This window comes from Parasteatoda tepidariorum, chromosome 7 (assembly GCF_043381705.1).
Source record: "Parasteatoda tepidariorum isolate YZ-2023 chromosome 7, CAS_Ptep_4.0, whole genome shotgun sequence".
NCBI classification, from domain to species: Eukaryota; Metazoa; Arthropoda; class Arachnida; order Araneae; family Theridiidae; genus Parasteatoda; species Parasteatoda tepidariorum.
The window spans coordinates 46498497-46522499 of NC_092210.1; the positions used below are offsets into that span (position 1 = coordinate 46498497).

At 27.8% G+C, this 24003-nt stretch overlaps 1 protein-coding gene across 1 annotated transcript in view; it reads right to left on the reverse strand.

Annotated features, from left to right (window-relative positions):
* The window catches only part of LOC107456131 (transcription factor GATA-4), a 36162-nt gene extending 22689 nt beyond the window's left edge, over nucleotides 1–13473 (reverse strand). Inside the window, exons 1-2 of the mRNA XM_043045580.2 lie at nucleotides 13300–13473; nucleotides 831–1315 (exon numbers count right to left, since the gene is read on the reverse strand). Coding sequence (XP_042901514.2) covers nucleotides 831–1308 — 478 coding nt within the window. The 5' untranslated portion in view covers nucleotides 1309–1315; nucleotides 13300–13473. The remainder of the gene's footprint in view (nucleotides 1–830; nucleotides 1316–13299) is intronic.
* Nucleotides 13474–24003: the final 10530 nt, after the last annotated feature.

Consider the following 24003-nt stretch of genomic DNA (forward strand, 5'->3'; position numbering starts at 1 on the left):
TTTTAAATAACTTCCAATTACAAGTTTTGATGTTGAACAGGTATTTTCAAAATGCTTTTAGAAATAAGGCATTCTCTCAATTTTAAGAATTTAAAAAAAAATTTAATAATACAGTGCATTTATCATGCCCTTAAATCTTTTATTCTAAAAATTATGTTCGTGTTCGAAAAATTACTAAATTCTTATTATTTATTTATATTTTATTTTTTCATAAATTACACATTTATTTTTATTGTTTTCTCATTTTTTTAAAACTTAATTATGAATATAAGATTAACAATCGTTCGTGACGAAAAGTAATATTAAGTCTGCTTCGAAACATTTTCAGGGCACTATTTCTCATTTTTACGTCATTTTGATGATTTTAAGAGGTTTTTATTTGCATTTTTAAGGTTTTTTTTTAAAAGAAATTTTAGGTCATCAACTTCCTATGCCTTGTTATTACTATCAATTCGATGATAGTCTTGTTAATAAAACAAATATTACTTAATTGTCTGATCACTGCGAAAAATTCCAACATCATTCATAAAATCCATTATTACAGCAAAATATTATACCGTAATTTTTACAGTAATATTTATTTAATTATAGTGATTTAGTGATTGTACTATAATTATTACTGTAAAAATTACTTCATATCACATTTTCTGTTCCGTAACATGGATTTTACGGTACAGGCACCCCGAGTAACAGTACTTTTTACCATGATTTGATGCTGAATTTTTTACAGTGAGCATGTTCATTTTATTGATCATTGATTTTTATTCAATTTCTGTTTAACTTTGTCTTGTTTGGTAAGGGAGAGAAAAAAAATAAATAAGATTTCTTACCATGGACCATTTGTACATTTTCGTAACAGGAAGCACTTTTCAAATAACTATAGGGAGATGTTGATCCACCAGGAGTAGATGAAGTCGGTGTCGGACTATAACTTCCAACATAACTGACGCCATACTGTCCCATAAAGCCATTATTGTCTCCTAGAGTTTGATATACTAATTGTTCTCCAGCTTGTGTGTGATCAGGACTTAGAGTTTTGAGACCTCGAATGACTGTCATTGGCTCCCCCGATGACTCCACGGCAGCTGAATAGGCAATTTGGATAGCATCGGCCGTGTGATGTACGATGGGACTGCCGGCAGGTGATCTTGATCCCCGCCGGCCCGATGTCGGGGAAGCATCTTCTGTAGAATCGCAGTGTTGTGAGTTTTGACTCAGATCTTCTGTAGATCGGGAATGATGCTGCTGGGGTGGGGTCGGTAATGGTGGGGGAGGTGTTTCGGACCAGGGAACGGATATTCCCGCCATGTTTTACCTGCAAATCAAAAAGAGGGGGGAAATTAAATATTGCCTTTTTTTTTTGAAGTATCACTTAACAACGCTAGTTTACAACGGTTTGCAACTAAAATAGATAACCGTTATTGTAAATAATTCATTTTTAAATAATATTATGAATAAAAATAGTTTTTATTTCAATGTTAATTTATTGAATGGCTTAAAAAAACAAAAGATTAGTATTTGACTAAGGACGACTAAATAAAAAATAAAAGCTTAGTATTTGACTTTGGAAACATATTCATGCCATGTTTCACAAGCAAGTCAAAGAAAACTAAAATTTAAACATTGTTTCTCTTTTAAAGTATTACTTTGCACCACTGGCTTACATGGATTTACAACTAAAATTAATGATCGTTATTGTAAATAATTCAATTTTAAATTCGATAATAAATTAAAATAGTTATTTTTATGTTAATTTAGTGAAGAGCTTAAAAAAATGAAAGCGTAGTTTTTGATTTTTGGAACAGATATTCCCACTATGTTTCACCAGCAAATGAAAAAATATAATTAAAAAAATATTGTTTTTCAGTTAGAGTATTATTTTACGCCACTGGCTAAGAATGATTTGCAACTAAAATTATTAATCGTTATTGCAAATAATTGAATTTTAAATGAGATAATAAATTAAAATAGTTGTTATTTCAATTTTATTTTATTTAATGGCCATAAAGACTTAAAGAAATAAAAATTTAGTGTTTGATTAAAAACGAGTAAAATAGTGAAAGCTTAATATTTGACTAAAAATGCTAAAAAAGAGTAATAAAAGTAAAATAGTGAAAATAAAATAAAGAAAGTTTGGTATTTGACTATGGGAATAGATATTCCCGCTCTGCTTCACCTGCAAATAAAAACAAAAAAATTAAACTTTTTTTTTCAAAAATTTAATATTAGTTTAAATGATTTACAACTAAAATAAATATTCATTATTGTAAATAATTCAATTTTAGATAATCGAATATATTAAAATTATTGTTATTTCAACGTTAATTTATTTTATAGCTTCTAAAAACATAAAAGCTCAAGTTTTTGGCTAATTAAATAATTTTTAATTGCAACTGTCTTTTTGAGCATATTTAGCCTAGCAAGATTTTTTTTACCCTTTTCCTTTTTTCTTAACCTATTAAAATTAATGAATCGAAATTGTGTTTTGAGGATTGCTAACTAGAGAGGAAGACCACACACGAAGATTCGAATGTAGATCCTATTTATAAGAATTAAAGTAGACCACATTTATATGCTGTAATATACATAACTACATTTATGGAAAATAATCGACCTTATTTATGAACAAATTATGAACACATTTACTATGTTACACATTATGATCACATTTATATGGATCCTATTTGTTTCAATAAATATGGAAAACATAGATAAATACTAATGCGGACTACATTTATGCGTATACATGTACATTATTAAACAATTCATGTTTAGCATTTTGATTTAAATTTATACACTTTTTAAGTATAAATACAAATATTAAAATTTTCTTATTTGTAATTGAATAAAAAAAATGCCATAGTTGAATAAAAAAATGCTTTGGAAATAAAAGATTGAATGAAATATTAAAACAAATACGCAACACACTAACAATTAAACATTAGATTCAATCTCCTTCTAAAAATCCTACCTCTTATTATTTAAAATATAAGTTTTTTATACAGTTTAAGAACGAAACAGAAAGATTTTAGTTCTAGATGTAGACAAGTGAGCATTTCTACGCTTTAGGGAGTAAACAAAAAAAGCAAACACGGGCACGAATGATTTCTGAAATGATTTGTATTGAATCAAAATCAAGAGCAAAATATTAACTTTTATCAATAGCAATAATTTTTTTAAAAAGTTTTATAATTTATTCAAATTTCGTTCATTGAGTTATGTATATGTGCAGATTCTTTAAGAACTTTCTGTCTAATTTTATCAGGTAGTTATATTTTTGTTTCATACTAAATTATTTTTACACTTTTTTTTACCCTTAACTTCTCATTAAAATACACTAAACGATTCTTTAAAACCTTTTGCAGTATTTTTATCATTCGTTGCGAGAAAAAAAAAACTTGGTTTGTCTAATTTTATCTGCTAGTTCTCTTGATTTTTGCTCGTATTAAATTATTTTTGGGAAATTTTTTACACTTAATTCTTTATTGAAATGCCCTTAGATATATGCTACAATAACTAGGGCTAAATATTTTATGCATTTATTGAAATGCCTTTAGATATATGCTACAATAACTAGGACTAAATACTTTATGCATTTATTGAAATGCCCTTAGATATATGCTACAATAACTAGGACTAAATATTTTATGCATTTATTGAAATGCCCTTAGATACATGCAACAATAACTAGAACTAAATATTTTATGCACTATCTAAATTCAAATCTTTCCTTTGAACTTCTAATATTTCCTAAAAATTCACAGTTTTGATACCATAGCAACGAAACTGAAAATCAAAAAGTAAATTATGACATATTTTTAGGAATTTTGAAGGTCATAATAGGTAAGTGCGAACTCTGTTCCATTGTTAACATACATTCAATTCCAGTTTGCATTAGCTTTGCTTTCCTTTCGAATGTTCGATAACGCATTTGACACATCATCCGATACGGAGTATTATCTATTGTCTCAATTTCAGCTCCCAATTTGTAAAGATAGGTCAATTTGCGTTAAACAGTGAAGTGGTCTATATTTGCTTAATCCCAAGATTTCACAATAACTATTTAATACAATGTGCTCAATGAAGTTCATATTTTTCCTTTCTTAAGGTGCTACATTTTTCTAATCCAATCTATATTGTGCACAAAAAAAATCTATATTTATTTGAAGCTCATCGAGATTTAGCCTTTTTTAGTAATGTATTTTGTAATCTTGATATTTAATCTCAATGTATATTCTATTTAATAAACATAGAATCGTTTAAAAAATATATGCTTTTTAGTATAAAATCTAAAATTGTATTTAATTTAGAAATATGGATAAAAAAAAAATTGGGTTTTTTTACACATTCCATAATCTATTAAATAAAGACGAATTCCATGGAAAGGGAAAATATCGGTTTACCGTAATATATACCGAAAAGCCACATTTACACATTTACCTTTTACCTGGATTTTTAAATTTAATACAATTTATAATATGTGCACTAAAAATTTTATTTTACCTTTCTATTAAGATTCCATATTTGTTAAGATCCCATGTTTGTATGTGTAAAAAAAAGCCGTCAATTTTTTCTTTTTTAAAGGAATTCATCTTTATTTAATATATTATGTAATGTGTACAAAAACCCAAATTTTTTTATCCACATTTCTGAATTGCATTCAATTTTAGATTGTATACCAAAAAACATAAGTTTTTTTTCACACGATTCTATGTTTATTTAATACAATATACAATGAGATAAAATGTCAAGATTTACCTATGCCTAAGATTCAACGTTATTAATTATAATACATAACGTTTGCAAAAAAGTTATGTTTTCTCTTTCTCAACATTTTATCGTTTATTTAATGTAAATAACTAGGACTAGCAATTTGGATTGTGAACAAGCACGGATATCTATATACGAATAAACGAATATCTATAATCAATATTTTACTTTTATTTAATACAATTTATATTATGTACGTTTTTTTAAAATGCTTAATGGAGAACACTAAAGGAATATTTTCAAAAAGTTATTGATTTTTATTATTATTATTGATTGCATATAAGGAATACTCGAGAGCATTTTGTGACATTGACAGCTATTTTTTTTCTTCAGAAAAACATCTTTAAGTTGAATTTTCATGTTAATTTACATTATTTACGTAAAATCATAAATAAAAAAATTAAATTAAAAATACTAAAGTGTAATTTGAAATTATTTTATCGAAATTTTTTTTAAGCATGGTGAAATTTAACCATTTTAAACGCTTGAATTTGTTTAAATGAAAATAAATTTAAAAAATAATATCAAATATTGAAGCATTTATTAATAAAATTTTCTTTATTTATTTTTTTCTCTTTTTGGATAAATGTAACGACCTTGAACCAGATATGAAGAATCAATTTTCCATTTTACGTAATTAATTTTACAGCGCAAGTGTTTGCAAATAACTTTTATAAATTTATGGAGTTAAAAAGAATGATAAAAATAAGTATCCAAGCACGCATCTGGGATAAGATTTTACAATCTTTAAAATTGTTTTTCTATAAAATTTGTGGGTTTAAAAAACTAATTGACGCAGCGACAAGTACATTGTCGGAAATTTCTCGGAAAAAAATGGTTAAATAATAATTTATTTAATTGTTATTTTACCATATTTAAACGAAACAGTCAAATAACCATAAATACTTTTATATTCAAATTGTTATCTGTGAGAAAAAAATCTTATTAACAACTTTTAAATAATACAGTTAAACAACCAGAATTTTATCGCACCATCTAGGCCCACCTAATGAGGCCACTTAATTCCTTGCAGTTGGTTACATGTTATAGCCCAGAGGGATAATCTATAACTGACAGATCGGTGGTGTGAGTCCGAGTGTAGACACCACACTGTTACCTTCATTCCCTTCAAACCATGAAGAGTTTCCAGCGCTATTAGAATACGATGCTCTCATTTGCGCATAGATGGCAGCACCCTAAAACTACTTAACGCGAAAAAATCTAGTATTACCCATTTCTAGACTATTTCATTTCTTACGATAATTGAAACAGCCAGATAAACAAATTAAACCACATTCCACTTTTATTTGAAGGGGGGAAAAATCGCAACTTAGCCTAATCCAATGTTCATTACCAAACAAAAATTCTATCTCCAATGACCAAATAAACTTTTTTACGGTTCGGAAACCATGATAGTTATAAATGGATTTTTTAGAAAAACATACAGTTTTTTTCACGTTTTCTTAACCCTTCTAGTTGTAAGCGATGTCAAAACCGTAAAGGTGAAAAATGTTCGTTACCGTAAACTTTACGGTTTATCTGATGGGCAGACTACTCCCGATTATTTTACCGTAATTTTAGAAAGAAAATTCCAACAGTGTACTTTTATACATTAGAAACAGAAACAAGTGAAATATATTTGAAACAAATATTAAAATATTATAAACATTTATTACACAAAAACATCATTTTAATTATATTTTTTTGCAGAAATTATGATTAGAAGTAGCTTTAATCTATTATCAATATTATCTCTTCTTTATCTCTTTATCTCCACCTACATTAATTAATATACAAATTGTTTTTTAAATAATCCTCACCTATAATAAAATTAAATACCTATCATCAGACAAATCTGCAAATGAATGTATATCTAATTCATAATCATTAATAATTATTAATATTAGATTAATGATTCTTTCATATATAATTCAAATTAATTTTTTAAAATTATTTTGGATTTGTTAAACAATGAGAGTTTTCATTCCACCTCTTAACTTCACATCAAAAATCACCATGAAAGCGATTACTTTTCATATTTAATCAAAATTATCATATATAACCCTTAAATTTATAACGTTGCTGTTCAAATACTCTTAAAATTTATTTTTAGTAACTGCTTGAACGATGAATACAATATAAGATTTAAATTAATTTTTATGTTTTATTAATTGTTTTTAATGATCACCAAGTTAACAGATTTTTAAAATATAACAAAATCTTTCGCTTTAATTCTTTCTGTACTTTTTTTAATGAGGTGAATTCAATTATCTTAAGTGTTTTAGCGTTTTATTTTTTCAAGTATAAATCGTATTTTTATACATATCTGTACAAAAAGAGAGGTAAAAAAATAATTATTCACTAAAAGTTATTTCCGATTTCGAATTTAAATTTAGTGCAAAATAAAGAAGAAATTTGGGAAAATGTTTGCTACCAAGCAATTAAATTTTTATTTTTAAGAACAATCAGAAGGGAATGAAAGTGTGAAGTTAACTTGATTTGGTAATATGCATAGGCAGAATTATTAGGAAATGCAATAATGTTCAATTAAGTAAATATACTTATTAGAAAATGAAAAACATCTTGTGCACTGTACCTAAGCAGCGTTTTCACTTTGTTCAGGTGTTAATTTTTTCAACTACTTCTACTTTTTAATTCTGTTTAATATTAGTTATTTTATTCTCAATCAAATCGATGGTGCCAGAACAAATTTGTATGATGAACAATTTGTGAGATGTTGAAGAACAATGTTCAATGATGAACAAAGGAAAACATTCTTCATTGAACAATGTTTTCCTGATATTTTAGAGAATATTATCAATGTTAAAATTCTTTTCGTAGTTGCTATGTCAATTTTGAGTAATATTCAAATATTTGATAGCTTATCTGATCAAAGCACAAGCAAGTGTAGTCTTACAACTATCAAAAATATAATAATATCATATATAGTTCATTAAAGAACGAGATTTGGAAGAATCACATTTAAGAGAATATCATGTTAGAAAGAAGAAAAAAAAAGGGAAGAAGAGGAAAGAAATAATGAAAATTCTATCTGAAGATTTAAAATTAACTCTCAGGGCAAAGACTCTGACTCTGACAGATCATTATAAAAAATTATAATAGCATGTAAAGCTTATTTGAAAGTTAAATACGTTAAAAGACATTAGACTTGTTGCATTGTTGAAATAACTGCAACTGAAGCTGCAACTAAATATTTGAATGATTTTATAGATAAATGCAAATATAAATAGAAATAATCAGTTGATTGTTTGAAATTTTAAAAAAATGTATTCAAAATAAATCTAAAAAACAAAAAACTGCATCTCACCGTTTGAAGCTGCCTGATACTGATGAGTTTTGTCCCTATTTCTTAAAATGTTTTTTTTTTTTTGGAGAACGTTTTCACATTTTTTGGAAACTGCCATAAGGAATTATTGCTTAATTAATAGATGTATATAACTTAATCAATAGATGTCGTATATTTAGCGAATCAGCATTTTATGTAAAATATACATAATGCAGTACATATATGCTGCATAAGTTCAGATATCACTCTTCATATTGTGCATTAAATGAATGGGTTTTATTGGAAAATATGTGCATCCGGAACCAAGAAGGATATATAAAAACAAGCACAGGTTTATTATGTTACGTATTGCAAATGTTTGAAATAAAGGTGGTTGGCTGTTAGGGGTGCTAAGATGTGGAGAGGAGAATTTAGATCGTAAAACGATTAGTCAGAGAAGGCGGTTTTATGGTAGAGCAAGAAGAAAAGATCATAAAATAAATGAAAGAGGAACAAACAAAGAAAAAAGGAGCTGTGAGTGTTCTATAAAAAATACGAGAATTGTAAATCAAAAAAAATAGTAATTACTGGAATTAAAAAAGAAATAGTTTACAAATCTTATAATTCCTCCACATTACCTTTGTATACAGAAAATTTCGAATGTTTTGAACCATAACATAATTTAAATTTGCTGCAACCTTAATATGGCGCTAAGTTACACCATATTACTGTACTTCCTTTTCTTGCTGGCATGGCAATATGGTTCATCTTTAATGGAAATATGGTTAGTGTTCACACCCTATGAAAGTTGCAGCAAATTTATTACGTATTATTAAAATTTACTGTTATTTGTAAGTAAAATGTTTGCAAATTTTTGTAAAACATGTTCGATAATTTATATTTTTATTTCTTGTGTAAAGCATAAAGTAAAATAGTAAGCACGCTTAAAATAGTTAAAGGGCGTAAAACCTAAACAGCTATACTATTCCTATAATAAGATCCATCTTTCTATTGTACATTTTAAGGAACAAACAAAACCTATTATAACTGAATGTATTTTCAGTTTGTTATGATCGAAAAGTAAATAAATAAGTAAAATATTTTTAATTTTTATAAAAAAAATTTTATTGTGTGCAATTAATTTTTTTAAATTAGTGTAATTAATAACTAGGATGAACTGTGAATAATAATTAGGATGATATTTGAAGATACAATATCGAATTATCAACAATTTATGCAGATAAAATGTAATAAAAATATATTATTTATGGTTTTCACTTTTTTAGACACGTTTGTAATATATTGTGAAAATGGTTTTTTTTAAATTGAGCAAACATGTATGAAAATAGTTCCTAGACAAATAATAGTCGAATTTGTAAACCCCATGTATTCAAAGTAGAAACAGCATGTACTCCTTTTTGAGAAAAACGCATAGTTTCAAAATAGTTGGAGAGAGAGAAATGAATGAGAGAGATGTTTGATGGCTGTCGACAGAATTCGAACTAAGGACCTCCGAATCCTAAATAGGATGCTCTTACCACCATAGTTGTACTACTCAATCCAAAGCGAGTTATGAAGCTTTATATGGTGAGTACCTCAATGGACATACTATTTTACCATTTCAATAGTACAAAGGTTACAATTTGAAAAATATGATCCCATTAGCTTAGTCAGGAGAACGGGACTTTTAATTCCACTTTTTGCTTATTCCGCTTTATCTTAATAACTTTTAAGCAAATGAAATATATAACGCTTTCTAACTCTCCCTGGACTGAGTTTTACAACTATAGTAGTTACAGCATCCAGGTTATTGGTTAAAATCCTCCCGATAGCAAATGAACACACATTTCGCCTCCACATAACTTTTAAACATGCTGTTTCTCTAAATCTAAAGCAACAACCAAAATTGTACTAACCCTAACATTGCAAATTCAAATAAGATAATAAACCCTATTCCAGTGTTCTTTAGTAATTGCAAATTCTATAATAAAACCTATTCTAGTGTTATTGTAGAAAATTCTAGTGTTATTTGATACAGTTTAAAAAGGAATAAAAAATATTTTTAAAAAAAGGTTTGATTTTTTTAAAATTTTTTTTTTAAATGGGATTCTGAATTAATACAAAGTTCGTAACTTAAAATATAGGGATCTATAATTAAATTACAACAACTGTCGAGCTATATTGATGTTCGTTAATTCTTATATTAAACTTAAAACAACAACATAAAGACTCATTAAGCACTTCAATGATATACAGCTATTTTGGCGCCGTGAACTAAGATATTCCGCAGAGATGTACTTTTATTTACAAAATTAAGGAAATATAGTGGCACTTATCGAAAATACCAACTATATAAGTTCTATAAAAGCAAAGTAGTCTTGCTTTGCTTTCGTTTGGATACTCTTCATGAGTTGTAGTCTACTCATGAAGAGTATCCAGTGCCCGGCACTCCCCAATTTGTGACCCTGCGCTATTAGAATACGACACTCTCATTCACGCATTGATGGTAGCAACATGAAGCTACTAAACTATCTCCAATGTCCATTTAAGTTTCTTTTTTATGGTTTTGAAATCATATTAGTTGTAAATGGTTTAAAAACTGTAAAGGTAAAAAATTGTTCTTTACCGTAAACTTTAGGGTTAATTAGTTGGACAGTCTGCTGCCGGTCATTTCACCATAGATTTAGAAATAAAAATTTAGCAGCGTAGGGAGTTAATTATAGGATTCTATCGGATAATATGCTAGGTCAGTGGAATCGGAATGTAGTAAGTAGGGTTCGTATGGACATTAAAGATGTTAAAACGTGTTTTCAATATTGTAAGAAAAGAAGCTGTGGATTTATTTTTATTAGCTTTCATCTTAAAATTACAGAACTAAATGAAACCGAAAGCAAACCATTAATGAAACCAAGCATTTCGTAACTTGATTTATTCATTTGAAAATATTGATCTTGGTAGTGAATACGAATTTACTAAAATATATCTTATTTTCTTGCTTTTTCTAACAACTTTTACATTTTATAAGGACCCTACGGTCTCTATATACACATTAATAAAAAGTGGTAATCACTCCTTGATTTTTTGTGACCTTCTCTCCTAAATTTGAATGATGAGATGGCCGTCGAATTTATAGCCTTAAGCTACTACTATATTATTTAGCTTTTTACTCAGGGACAAAGATTGGACTATATATTTGCCTTGAAGGTCCAACTAGTCAAAAAGAAATATAACCCAACATATTGAAAAACAACAAGTACTGAATCCACAGAAAGTATTTGACCCTAAATAAAATAAATATTGGAATTTTACATACTCTTTGTTGTCCTGAAAAGCAACGCTTTGTGTAAGTTGATAAACAAGCGAAATTGCTTCCTGTGAAATAGGATCTGCTACAATATATTAACAGATATCGGGGATATTTAAACTGACCATCTCTCTTCTAGGTCATCTAACCTAGATTTACCCTATAAATTTTTTGACGTGAAGTTTAAAAACAAACCGACAAACAAGCATATATAAAGTACAAAGCTCAATACGTTTTATTGAATGCACGTTAAAGCGGGACGCAATTTTAAAAAATTATTCTCGATACACAGAACAAATCTAAATAAAGACAGAAAAAAAAGACTATTTTTTAGCAAATATTTGACAAATTTCTCAAAAAATTTTTACAATTAAATCATTGTTTGGGCAAAATATTCTACATCCAACTTCAAGTTGATCATTTATAATTTATGCAATCAAACATAAACATGTGAAATCACCGGTTAATAATATGCTTTTACAATACAGAGTGTCCGTAAATTCATGGTGTACTTTGGCCTGGTCACAGGTAAAAGGGCACAAGGACTTTATGGGCGCACTACTACATGGTATCAAAACTGTCTGAGGTTATACTGTACTCCTCTTAGCATGGACTACTATTAGCAGTGAAACCATGCATCATATTTCTTTTCGATTTATTGACTTTCTTTTTTGCTTAATAAATACTTTATCCTGACATGGATTGTGAAAATTTTAAAGTAAATAAATAAATAAAAATAAAAAACAATTTAAAACATACCTGTAATTTTAGAGGAGAGTTATTTGCTCGATGATCTATTCGAGCAAGTGAACATGAACTTGCACGGATAAAAGTATCTCAGTTTTCTCTCATTATCTGATCCTTTTTAGTTGTAAAAGCTCCTGTTAATTTTTTTAAGTAAAATATTTAAGACTTAATGACTGATCAATGGTCAGAACCCTCAACAACGAGATATTACGGTATTTTTTAATTGCAGATGCTTAATTGCAAATAGCTGTAATGTCGATCTAGATAAATGGGCGTCTTTTAATTAAGCGGACGTTGTTCTGGACAGTAGACTTTGCTTTATTTGTTGACTCTTAGTACGTATTTTTGTAAAAACCATTAAAAATTAGGATACATTTTTATAAATATTTTTCAAGCGAAATTATAAAATGGGTTTATATGATTTTAAGATAAACTGTTTAAAATTTGCTCAACTAAGCACGGACTGGTATGGAGAAGCTCCGTCTAAATAAATAACTTATTATGACTTATCGTCAAAAACAATCTGTAGTAGCTTTAAACATATTACTCTGAAATTTGTTGCTTTAATCTGAAAGACATGATATTCGTCTACTCAGGTTAGCACAAAAGCTCACAGGCAAATGTGATTCAGATCCACACAAGTGCATCACCTATTTATTCTTATCCTCCTAAGTTTTCTTAAAAGCATTTAAGCCTACATCAGTTGACCAGTGGTCATAGGCCTTCAAGAGTGAAATTTAAAAATATTGATCTGAAACATACCTGTAATCTCTGAGGCATGATGTATTCGCTTTAAAAATGTGCCGTCCAGTATTTGTATTTTTGCAAATGATGGCGGCTGTACGTCAAAGATGGTGGTATAAATTCAGCTTTCACCTAACTGAATTCGATGGCGCGAAACTCATTATTACCCTTTATTAATGAACGAATATTATGTGGAAGACTCTTTTTAATGTCGAAGATTGTGTGATATAAAAGCTTTAAAAGTTTGGACAGTCTTGTAAATATTAGACGCTAGATAAGATGCGGATAACTTTTCGTATCAGCTAGGCAACGCTGATTATAATTTCGAAACTGTATAGAAAGGCCCTAGATTAGAAGACAACTTCTGGGTGGCCATTGCTGTTCTACCCTAATCTGAGGTTGCTGATTATCCGTATCAGTACGAGTAGGCAGGAAACCATATTCTTACCTATCTGCAATTAGGACAATTTTCAGGACTTTCAGAGTTCCTCGGATCTTCCTGGTCACTGCTGCCAACTCGGACACAGCAATAAATTTCTACAGATCGAACGACGACTTTCGAGACTTAAGATTTGGGAAAGGGAAGCTAAAGGGAAAACTTTTTCAATATGGTGGTATTTGCGAAACAACTTACGGTGATGTCATTTTCAAGCCTCCCCGGTTGGTTCCTGTTGTCACGTGAAAGCAAACAATGCCTATCAGGGCTGAGGTGGACTATGATCCCCTTTTTAGCGTACTTGTTTTAGTCTCTATGGTGACATTAGATAAGACTTGCAGACTATTTCGCGACTGAAGAAAACGGTTCTTTTCCAAAAGAGGTGTGTATGTGTACTTTCAGTTGAAGTACCAGCTGGGCGATTCAGTCTTCTCATTGTTTAAACGAAATTGTTTGTTTTCTTATTAACGTTAAAAGAAATAATGGAAAAGTCTCATTCCGGCGGGGAAATGTTTCCTTCGATTTTTTTTTGTTCAGAATTATTTCTCAAAACAGTATAAACATTTCAAATCTGCAGAAATTTTAGTTTATGCACAAAAATATTAATTACAAATTTGTAAGAGGAATTTACAATATATATATATATATATATATATATAAGTTNAATTTTTTTTCTTTTAAAAATTGAATAAGAAAAGACTATCTATTTTAAACACTAGTAGTCTGAACTCATTTTTATTACCTAAATATATGATACAAATAGTTTTTCCGCTCGACATTTAACAAGAAACTTTTCACTTAAAACGCTTCACTTTTCACTGAAACTTAAAACGGATGTATGAAATTTTAAACATAATTTTATTTTTATGAAAAAAAAAATTTTTTGAAAAAAAAAATTATTGTTCAAAAATCTAGTAATAGTCACAAATATAACTAATAAAAAACCTCATATTTATTGAAAGAATACTTTTGTTTTCTTGGTGCTGAATTTCGATAAAATAACGATGCTTTTTATGGCGTTACACTGCAAAAGATTCCGGATCAAATTCATTCCGGTATTAAGCACCGACACTTCTGGTTTATCATCCTTAAAATCCGTTTTACCGTAATATAAATTTTTTGCCGTAAACTATTATACCGTAATTTTTACAGTAATATTTACCGTAAAATCACAGAATCACTTTAATTAAATAAATATTATGTAATAATTAATTTTGTTCCACAACATTTCATATCGAATATAAGATACTCTACAGTTGCAAAATTTAAGCATTAAATTACCTTTACCTGAAAACACAAAATAAATTCATCTTAATATTTTGAGAAAATAATCCAGCTTTACATTTTATTTTATTTTACTCATCGGTGATGAGAAACTTATGCATAAAGTGAAGGTACGATTCCTTATATTTAGCAACCGGATCAGAAGACTCTTAAGTCAAATATTAAGATAAACTCACTTTCGTTGTTTTAAATGTATGAAAACGGGACTTACTTGAGTTTGATTTAAAAGGAAAAGTGACTTATGAGATGGAACTGTGAAAATCAATTGTAACCTAAACTTGAGTTAATATTTTTTTCCTATATTCGTCCTTTTAACTCAAGCTTGTCTAATTACTAAACTAAAGCTAGTCCAATAATTAAAATTAATGCTGTAAAATTATTATTTTACTGACAAATGGGTTTATTTAATGCTGCAATTAATTATAGATTTTAAATGCATTTTATGACTTAATGTTTCGTGACATTACAGTTATAATATACAGTTTATTGTTTAATCTTTTCTTTGTTTGTTTCTGGTTTAATGCTTGAGTCAATTATTCGTGGCAGAAATTTTCACAATAAAAGATATAAAATCATTTTGGGACTACAAAGAAAACAATATCGGACAACTATATTGGGAGAACAGAGAAAAGCTTATCCTGCAATACTTTGGAAAGAGCAATAGCAAAACGGGTAATTTTTTGAAACAGCAGAAAAAAGTTTATCGAACAACTATTTTTGAACATAACGTTATTATTTTGAGGCAACAGACGAAATGAAAAATTGACAATTATTTTGGGTCCATAATTTTACGAGATGAGCCAAAAGCAAAGTGGTCGATTGTTATGGAATGACAGGGGAAAACACATCATAATATTATTTCGGAACAATAGAGTAATAACAAATCGGACAATTATTTCAGCAACAGAGAAAAGCTTATCAGACAACTATTGTTGGGAAATAAGGGAAAGTATGATACATCATTTTTGGGACAGCAGAGGGATAGAAATTTGGACAATTATTACAATTATTTTAGCAACAGAGAAAGGCTTATACGACAACTATTGATGGGAAACAACGGAAAATATAATACAATATTTTTGGGACAGCAGAGGGATAGAAATTTGGACAATTATTACAATTATTTTAGCAACAGAGAAAAGCTTATACGACAACTATTGATGGGAAACAAGGGAAAATATAATACAACATTTTTGGGACAGCAGAGGGATAGAAATTCGGACAATTATTACAATTATTTTAGCAACAGAGAAAAGCTTATACGACAACTATTGATGGGAAACAAGGGAAAATATAAAACAATATTTTTGGGACAGCAGAGGGATAGAAATTTGGACAATTATTACAATTATTATAGCAACAGAGAAAACCTTATACGACAACTGTTGATGGGAAACAAGGGAAAATATAATACAATATTTTTGGGACAGCAGAGGGATAGAAATTTGGACAATTATTACAATTATTTTAGCAACAGAGAAAAGCTTATACGACAACTATTGATGGGAAACAAGGGAAAATATAATGCAACATTTTTGGGACAGCAGAGGGATAAAAAATTTGGACAATTATTACAATTATTTTAGCAACAGAGAAAAGCTTATACGACAACTATTGATGGGAAACAAGGGAAAATATAATACAATATTTTTGGGACAGCAGAGGAATAGAAATTTGGACAATTATTTTAGCAACAGAGGAAAGCTTATACGACAATTATTGTTGGGGAAAAAGGAAAGTATAATGCAACATTTTTGGGACAGAAGAGGAATAGAAATTTGGACAATTATTATGATTATTTTAGGAACAGAGAAGAGCTTATCCGACAACTATTGTTGGGAAACAAGGAAAAATATAATACAACATTTTTGGGACAGCAGAGGAATAGAAATTTGGACAAATGTTACAATTATTTTAGCTACAGAGGAAAGCTTATAAGGAAACTATTGTTGGGGAGCAATGGAAAGTATAATACGCCATTTTTTGAGAAATAGAGGAATAGAAAATTAAGAAAATTATTTTGAGATTGCAGAGAGAAAAAAATAAAGGCAATTGTTTTAGAGGAAAGGCAAATAGAACAACTATTATGTGAAAACGTAGAAAAGAAAATCCAGCAATTATTTTGGAACAACAGCGGAATAGCAAATTGAACAGTTATCATAAGACAGCAGGAAAAAATTAATTGGACAAATATCATGGAAGAATAGAGAAAAGTATATCACGCTATTATTTGGGGGAAAAGAAGAATAGTGATCGATTAATTATTTTGTCACAAGAGAGCATATTTGACAATTAATTTAAGACAGCATAAAAATGATTAATTAAAAATTATTATTTGACTACAAAGAAAATTTCAAATCGGATAATTACTTACTTATAACAGAGAAAAAATGCAGGCAATTTCTTTAAGATAAAAGCCTTTCGCAATTATTAGGGAAAAAGTCAAAGCATATTGTTATGAGACCAAGAAAGTAATATAAAAATTCCAAACCTTTTTAACACATAAGAGTTTCTAATCTTTTATTAAAAATTGACATTAAAGTATTTTTAAAGTTTAGAAAGCAAAAAGCTATTAATCTTGTTTATCTAAATGTTAAGAATTAAAATTCTTCTAGAACTGAAAAAATTTATGTTGGAGAATTTTTTTATACACATAATAAAAAGGTTTTTTTGTTCTTGTTAACCGCATAATAAATGTTTTTCATAATTCACTTATATAAAAATCTTAGAAATAAGTACGGACATTACTCTTACACTTTCTAAAGTTTTCTGTTATTTTCTGGTTTCATTAGTTAAAATGACTTATTGTTTATTTTCCCCCAAAATATTAAAACAATTCAATTTTTTCTGAATTAAATGTAATTTAATATATTTCTCAATATTGTGCGTCATATTAATATTTATTATTTATTGTAGGTATTTCTGACGCACTTCATCAAATATATTGTTTTGCACTTGTTTTATACACTACATTTCGTGCTCATTTCGTATATTATTACTATATATTATTATTATATATTATTATATAATATTATACACATTATTATTATATATTTATTACATTTCACATTCCGTGTATTACACAAAAGTTAATTATAAAAGAGATTTTAAATGATCGTGAGCAGTGGTTGAGGAATTGAATCTAACTTCTCCTCTTTTTTAAGAAATATTTTGCATTTGCTAATAAAAGTGATAAGAAATAGATTTGAAACAAATGTAAAAATATTTGAATTTTAACACAATTTATTTCGTAAAAAAAAAAGATTACTGAAGTTAAATAATTCATGTTTTGAGTTAAAATTCTTTTTCAACACTGTTCAAACTTTTTAAATACAACGTTGCTTCTAGTTTTTCATTTTTTTAATAAAACTTTAAAATGTTTTTTTATGCTTTTCACTTATACATTTTGGTTGCTATTTCACAATAGCTATAGTATCTGCTTAAAGGTATTTATTATTATTTACTAGCTGAATACCCGTTCATAGTACGGGAAAAAAAGAAAATAATCATATATTAGCACCGAATATCACAGCGAAATCATGCACAAAATTTAAAGGCATATGCCAACACAATGAATAAAACGAAAGTAATTAAAAAAATTTATTTATTATATTTTGTCTTCCCCGGTGGCTTTACGTTATTGGATTAGGCAAAACACAATTCTAGTTGTTCATCCCATAATAATAAAGATGAACTGTATTCAATATCATTTGGCATAATCATGGCCAACTCATAATAGTCAAAATTTATGACAATCAAGCGATTTTCTCTGGTACTTATTCCTATAGAGCAATGTAAAAAATACAAGGTACGATACAAAATACTGCACCTAGGGTATATCATGCGTAAAATCCCTTTTACCGTAAAATTCATTTTTACAGTAAAATTTTATACAAATTTTAAGTGATATTTATTTAATTCAATGATCTTCTGTAATATACTGTAATCTTCTGTAAAAAATGTAATATACTGTAATTTTCATAGTTATAACTATGAAAATTACAGTATATTACATTTTTTGTTCCGTTATATGTTACGGTAAAAATGGATTTTAAGGGAAGTAGTACCAACGCCCTAAGTGCCAGTACTTTTTTACCGTAATTTAATCCGGAATTTTTCACTATGATGAGCCATAAAATACCTCTTTCCACAGTAGCTATATTAAGCTATATTAATTATTGTTGCAGTTTTAACAGTAGTCAAATATACAAACATAGTTCATTGTATCTATATTAGTATATTTGCTACCTATTAAAACTGGAGCAATTACCTTAATAACATTAGTGCCTATTACCAAAATTAATTAAGCTTCATTAGCTTCATGTTTTACGTTTCTCGAATTAGCACCTTTTCTCAAGTAATTTTACTCTTTACATAGTACATAGAGTACTTAGCTTGTTTTCTTTATTTCAATTAGTACTTATTACTAAAATTATTTATTCATTTTTGGAGTTAATAATAGTTTGACAATTTTTAACTCTTTTCTTGAACGAATTAGTACCATTTCTACATTATTTTTGCTTTTAACTTAGCTTATTTTTTCATTTTAAGCAGTACTTATTACCAAAATTTTTTAAGCATCATTTTCGACGAAAATGGTACATGGTGATTTTTTACTTTTTTTCTAAACGAATTAGTACCGTTTCTTCATTAACTTTGCTATGTATAAATGTATGCTATGTAAACTTTGCTATGTATAAATGTATGCTATGCTAACTTTGCTCTGTATAAATAAGCTATGTACTAAAAAGTAAATAGCTTATTTTTTATTTTAATAAATACTTATACCAACATAAATTCAACGTTATGGACGTCAATAATTACATTGCAATTTTTTATGATTTTCCTAAATGAATTTGTACCATTTCTTTCATAATTTTGCTTTTTAGTCTATATTTATTTATTGGTACCTATTATCAAAATTAATTAAGCATAATTGTCGTCAATAAAAGTATGGTGATTTTCCACGCTTCTCCTGAATAAAATAGTGATCTTTCACCATCAATTTTTTGCTTTTTAAAATACGTAGCTTATTATTATTTAAATTAGTACCTATTACATAAATTAATCAGGTATTATTTTCGGCAATAATATTAAGGAGATTATTTGCGTTTTTCTTAAGCGAATTAGTACTATTTCTTCATTAGTTTGGTTTATCAGTGCATAACCTTTTCTTTGTTTCAATTACAGTTGATTTTAAATTACCAAGTTTTATAGAAACACGTTTTAAAAGTGTTACTATAAACAAAATGAACACATGGTTTCAGAGTAATTCACAAATACTAATTTAGTCACGTAGTTTGCCTGTGCTACCCCGTACACGTTGGTCATTGAATTAATTTGACGTAACGAATAAAAAATAATATGATGTTACAAATTCCTTTTTTTAACGAGAGCTATAAGCTGGAAATCAATACTGATGTTGGCTTTAAAATTTTCGATAAAAACACGGAATCGTCTGCTAATAAATTTTGATAAATGATGAGTTCTAGACAAATAAGAAAATTCCATTCGTTTTTCGTTCATGCCGCTCGTAGTAGAATGTTCTAATGTCGGCAATGCTATGGACTATGAGTAAGCCAAACTCTTTTCTCTCGGTCGGATAGTTTATGAGTCTATAAAGGACAAAAAGAGAGACATTCATTTTTACATAAATATTTTTTTGAGTATACTAATACTTCTCTTTCTAAAATTAACGTTCTTGAGTATGTGCCTTAAGTAAAGAATGAACCTTTTACACATTGAAATACATATAAAACAATATGTAAATAGACAACTCTTTCGAACTTGTCGATTTGAGGTTCCTCATTTGTATGCTATGGCATTTTGGTATTGATGGTAACAAAATGATAAACTTTCAAAATTATGGATGTTATGATTCAACCCAAGAAAAAGGGATATAAATAATAATTATATTACGTCACTTACTTTTTCTTAGTTCTATTTCAGTTATTTTCTTCGAAAAACGATGCATAACTCTTCATAAACATGTGATTTCTTCAAAGTTAGCCGCTATGACAGTTTTACAATTGCTGCTAACTATCAAAAAAGGAAAGAAGCTGCAAATCTAATGTTAAAATGGGATCAGTTTAGTCCAACATTAAGCTTGGATCGTCAGGTTCGAAAGGGTTAAGTAAGTGTCGAATCAAACTACGAAGTTACTTCGCTATTAAGTTTAAAATTAAATTACACGATCAAAGAACAATTGATGTTTATACAAATCTGATTGGTACTTCGCCAATGAAATACATTTGATATCTCACAAATCTATTTGAATACATATCTTCGCAAATCTAAAAATGTTGAGCTATTAATAGTGTTTCTATAATTTAAAGAAAGAAATAAAAAGAAGAAGATGGGGTGAAAAGATTTCAAAAAGAAGAAATAAAAATACTAAAAACTTTTTATAAAAAATTATCATTAATTAAAAAACAAATCAAAAATTAGTTAAAATTAGGAAATACGAATCTCATCGTCAGCTCACACGATGATATTCGCAAAAATTGTGCTTTCTAATATTTTATTAATATAGAAAATCAAAATGTGTCAATAAAATAATGTAAGAAGCAAAAAAAAAATTGGAAAAAACCGAATCGCCAACAAAAATTTTCTTCAAGTAAAAATCACAAAAATTAAAAAAACAAAACAAAATTTGAAGGTGCCTTTTTTGAAATTTTCTCTTTTCTTATATTTTATTCTTACTTTTATATATATAATTCTGGGNTATATATATATATATTTGATAAATATATTGATAATATATTGACAAAGCATATGAATTTAGCAGATATTGATGCAAGATGTATTTTATCAGTATTTGCATACAACTTAATAAAGAATTAAATTTTTCTTATAATTCACTTAGCCGTGGTCAATACTCACCTATTTACAGAATATATTTATTATTATTATTATTTTTTTAATTTCATATTAAGGTACCATGAACTATTCTGTCCCCAGTGAGGTTTCATTTTTCTGATGAGTCACTAAAATCTCAACAGCTAAGTTTTCAAACTTTTTGAAGAAAATTTCATCGAACATTGTTTAAGTGTTTGTCTTATGTATGCTGGAATGTTCAATAAACGAGCTTTTTTTAATTATATTCGATAGTATTCTTGTATAAAAATGTTCGTTTGTTATATGCAAGAATTTTAAATAAAAGAATTCTTTTATTCTATTAAAGAATTTTTCAGCATATAAATGTTCGTTTTTTACATGCTAGAATTATGAATAAGATAATTCCTTTATTCCATTAAAGAATTTTACAGCATATAAATGCTTTTTTTTATATGCCAGAATTTTGAATAAGAGAATTCTTATCGTATTGAAGAATTCTATTATATGAAGATAATTTTTTTTAGCCACAGAGCATTGAAATTTGTTTCAAGTTGCAAAAATGTGCCGAAGTAATTCATGAAATATGAAAATAATGATATTGTATAATGGTAATATGGTAAAATTGAAGACTGTTTGAGTTAGTTTGGAGCGTTATAAAAGTGGTAAGGAATCCATTAAATACGATTTAGCATCAAGGCCATCTTTGATCTTAAAAACTGACGAAGCTTTTCTGAGAATGAATTATAAAAAATTTATAAATGTTCGTTTTTATATGCTAGAATTTTGAATGAGAGAATTCTTTTATTCTATTAAAGAATCTTACATCATGTAAGTGTTTGTTTTTATATGCTAGAATTTTAAATAAGAAAATTCTTTTATTCTGTTAATGAATTTTGCAGCATATAAATGTTCGTTTTTTATATGCTAGATTTTTGAATAATAGAATTCTTTTACTGTATTGAAGAGTTCTATGATATAAAGAGAAATGTTTTCTTCTTTTTTTAGCCACTTAGTCTTGAAATTTGTTTCAAGTTGCAGAAATGTGCCGAAGAAGTTCATGGAATGTAAAAATGATATTGCATGATGGTAATATGGTGAAACTGGAGCCAGTTTGAGTTCGGTTACAACGCTATAAATATGGAAAGGAAACGCTATAAATACGATTTAGCATCAAGACCACCTCTGATCTTAAAATCTGACGAAGCATTTCTAAGAAAGAATTCGAAACATTTAAAAATTGTTTGTCGTGAAAAAGACCAGAAAAATGAGCCAATAGCTATCTTTTTCTTAATCTCACAATGAGCCATGTCCTGCCCAGCAAAAAATCCGATTCCTGTTTATTGACGTCTGTCTTTCTCTTCAGATTTAGCACTACAAGACTTTTGCTAAAATAAAAACCACAGCAAAAAGAGAATGCTTTGACACTATTGAATTATACCCAAAAAGAGCCTTTATTTTATTTTATTTATTTCGTTTTATTATTATTTAATTAGTATATATATATATATATATATATATATGTAAAGAGAGAGAGAAAACTACTATTGGCCGATATAAAATTGACCAACTTCCAGATTTTGTCCTAATAGTTATATTAATCATCCACATTATTTTAAATTCTTAAAATACGAGCAATATCTAAACATATGAAAAGAAGCGAGTGTATGTTCAATGCTAAATATATGTGAGTATAATATTAGAATAATTTTGTGACAGCAACTTATTTTAAGTACGCCAAAAATTAGCTTAGCATAATAATTTCAATCTATGAACAAGATGTATGTTTCAAAAATTTATGTTACAGATTTTAGCATCTTATATGAAACAATGAGAAAAATTATATTCAAGGAAAAAAATATTTCTTTATAAAAAGTTTTTAAAAAACTATTGGTTTAGTAGTTCGGGGAAAAATCTGTTCACACGTCAATTTTAAAAAAAGTATTCATAATTTGTGGTGGCATCATGTTTGTAACAACACACAAGCGATGCTTTTTTTTTTTAGAAAGTTATATTTTTTACTTAGCTTGCAAAAGATGTAATTTAAATTTTAGCTTCGAGGATTTTATAACCACATTTGTCTTGCAACGTGTAGAAATAAATTCATTTGTGTAAATCTATGAGTAATTATATATTAGTCTGAGTTTCAAGAGTGAACTAAGAGTAAATAATGCTGGAGGTACAATTGAAATCAAACCACGTAATGCCGAGATTTTGCAAGAGTTAATTTCTGTAAGGATACAGCGACTCCAAACTGTCTATTAAATGAACTACATGGTTTATTATAATGTATTTCTAAAAGAACAGGGAGTTCATGGAATTAAAAAAATTAAAAGTTATTCGAGCGGGGGGAAAAGTGAAATTAACAAGTATACCTTTTAAGTAAATTGCTTATCAGGAATTACGCTGTTGTCGAGGTGATGAAGAAGTTTTTTATAACTACAGCAATATATTGGCGAATCTATTAAGAGCTGATACAGTATTTAGCTAGTACAACAGAATTGTGTTTAATAAAATTGTTAAATAAAACAAATTTTAAAATTAACAAAATTTAAAAAAAATGCATGTTTGTTGTGTACGCAAATAATAAAATACAAT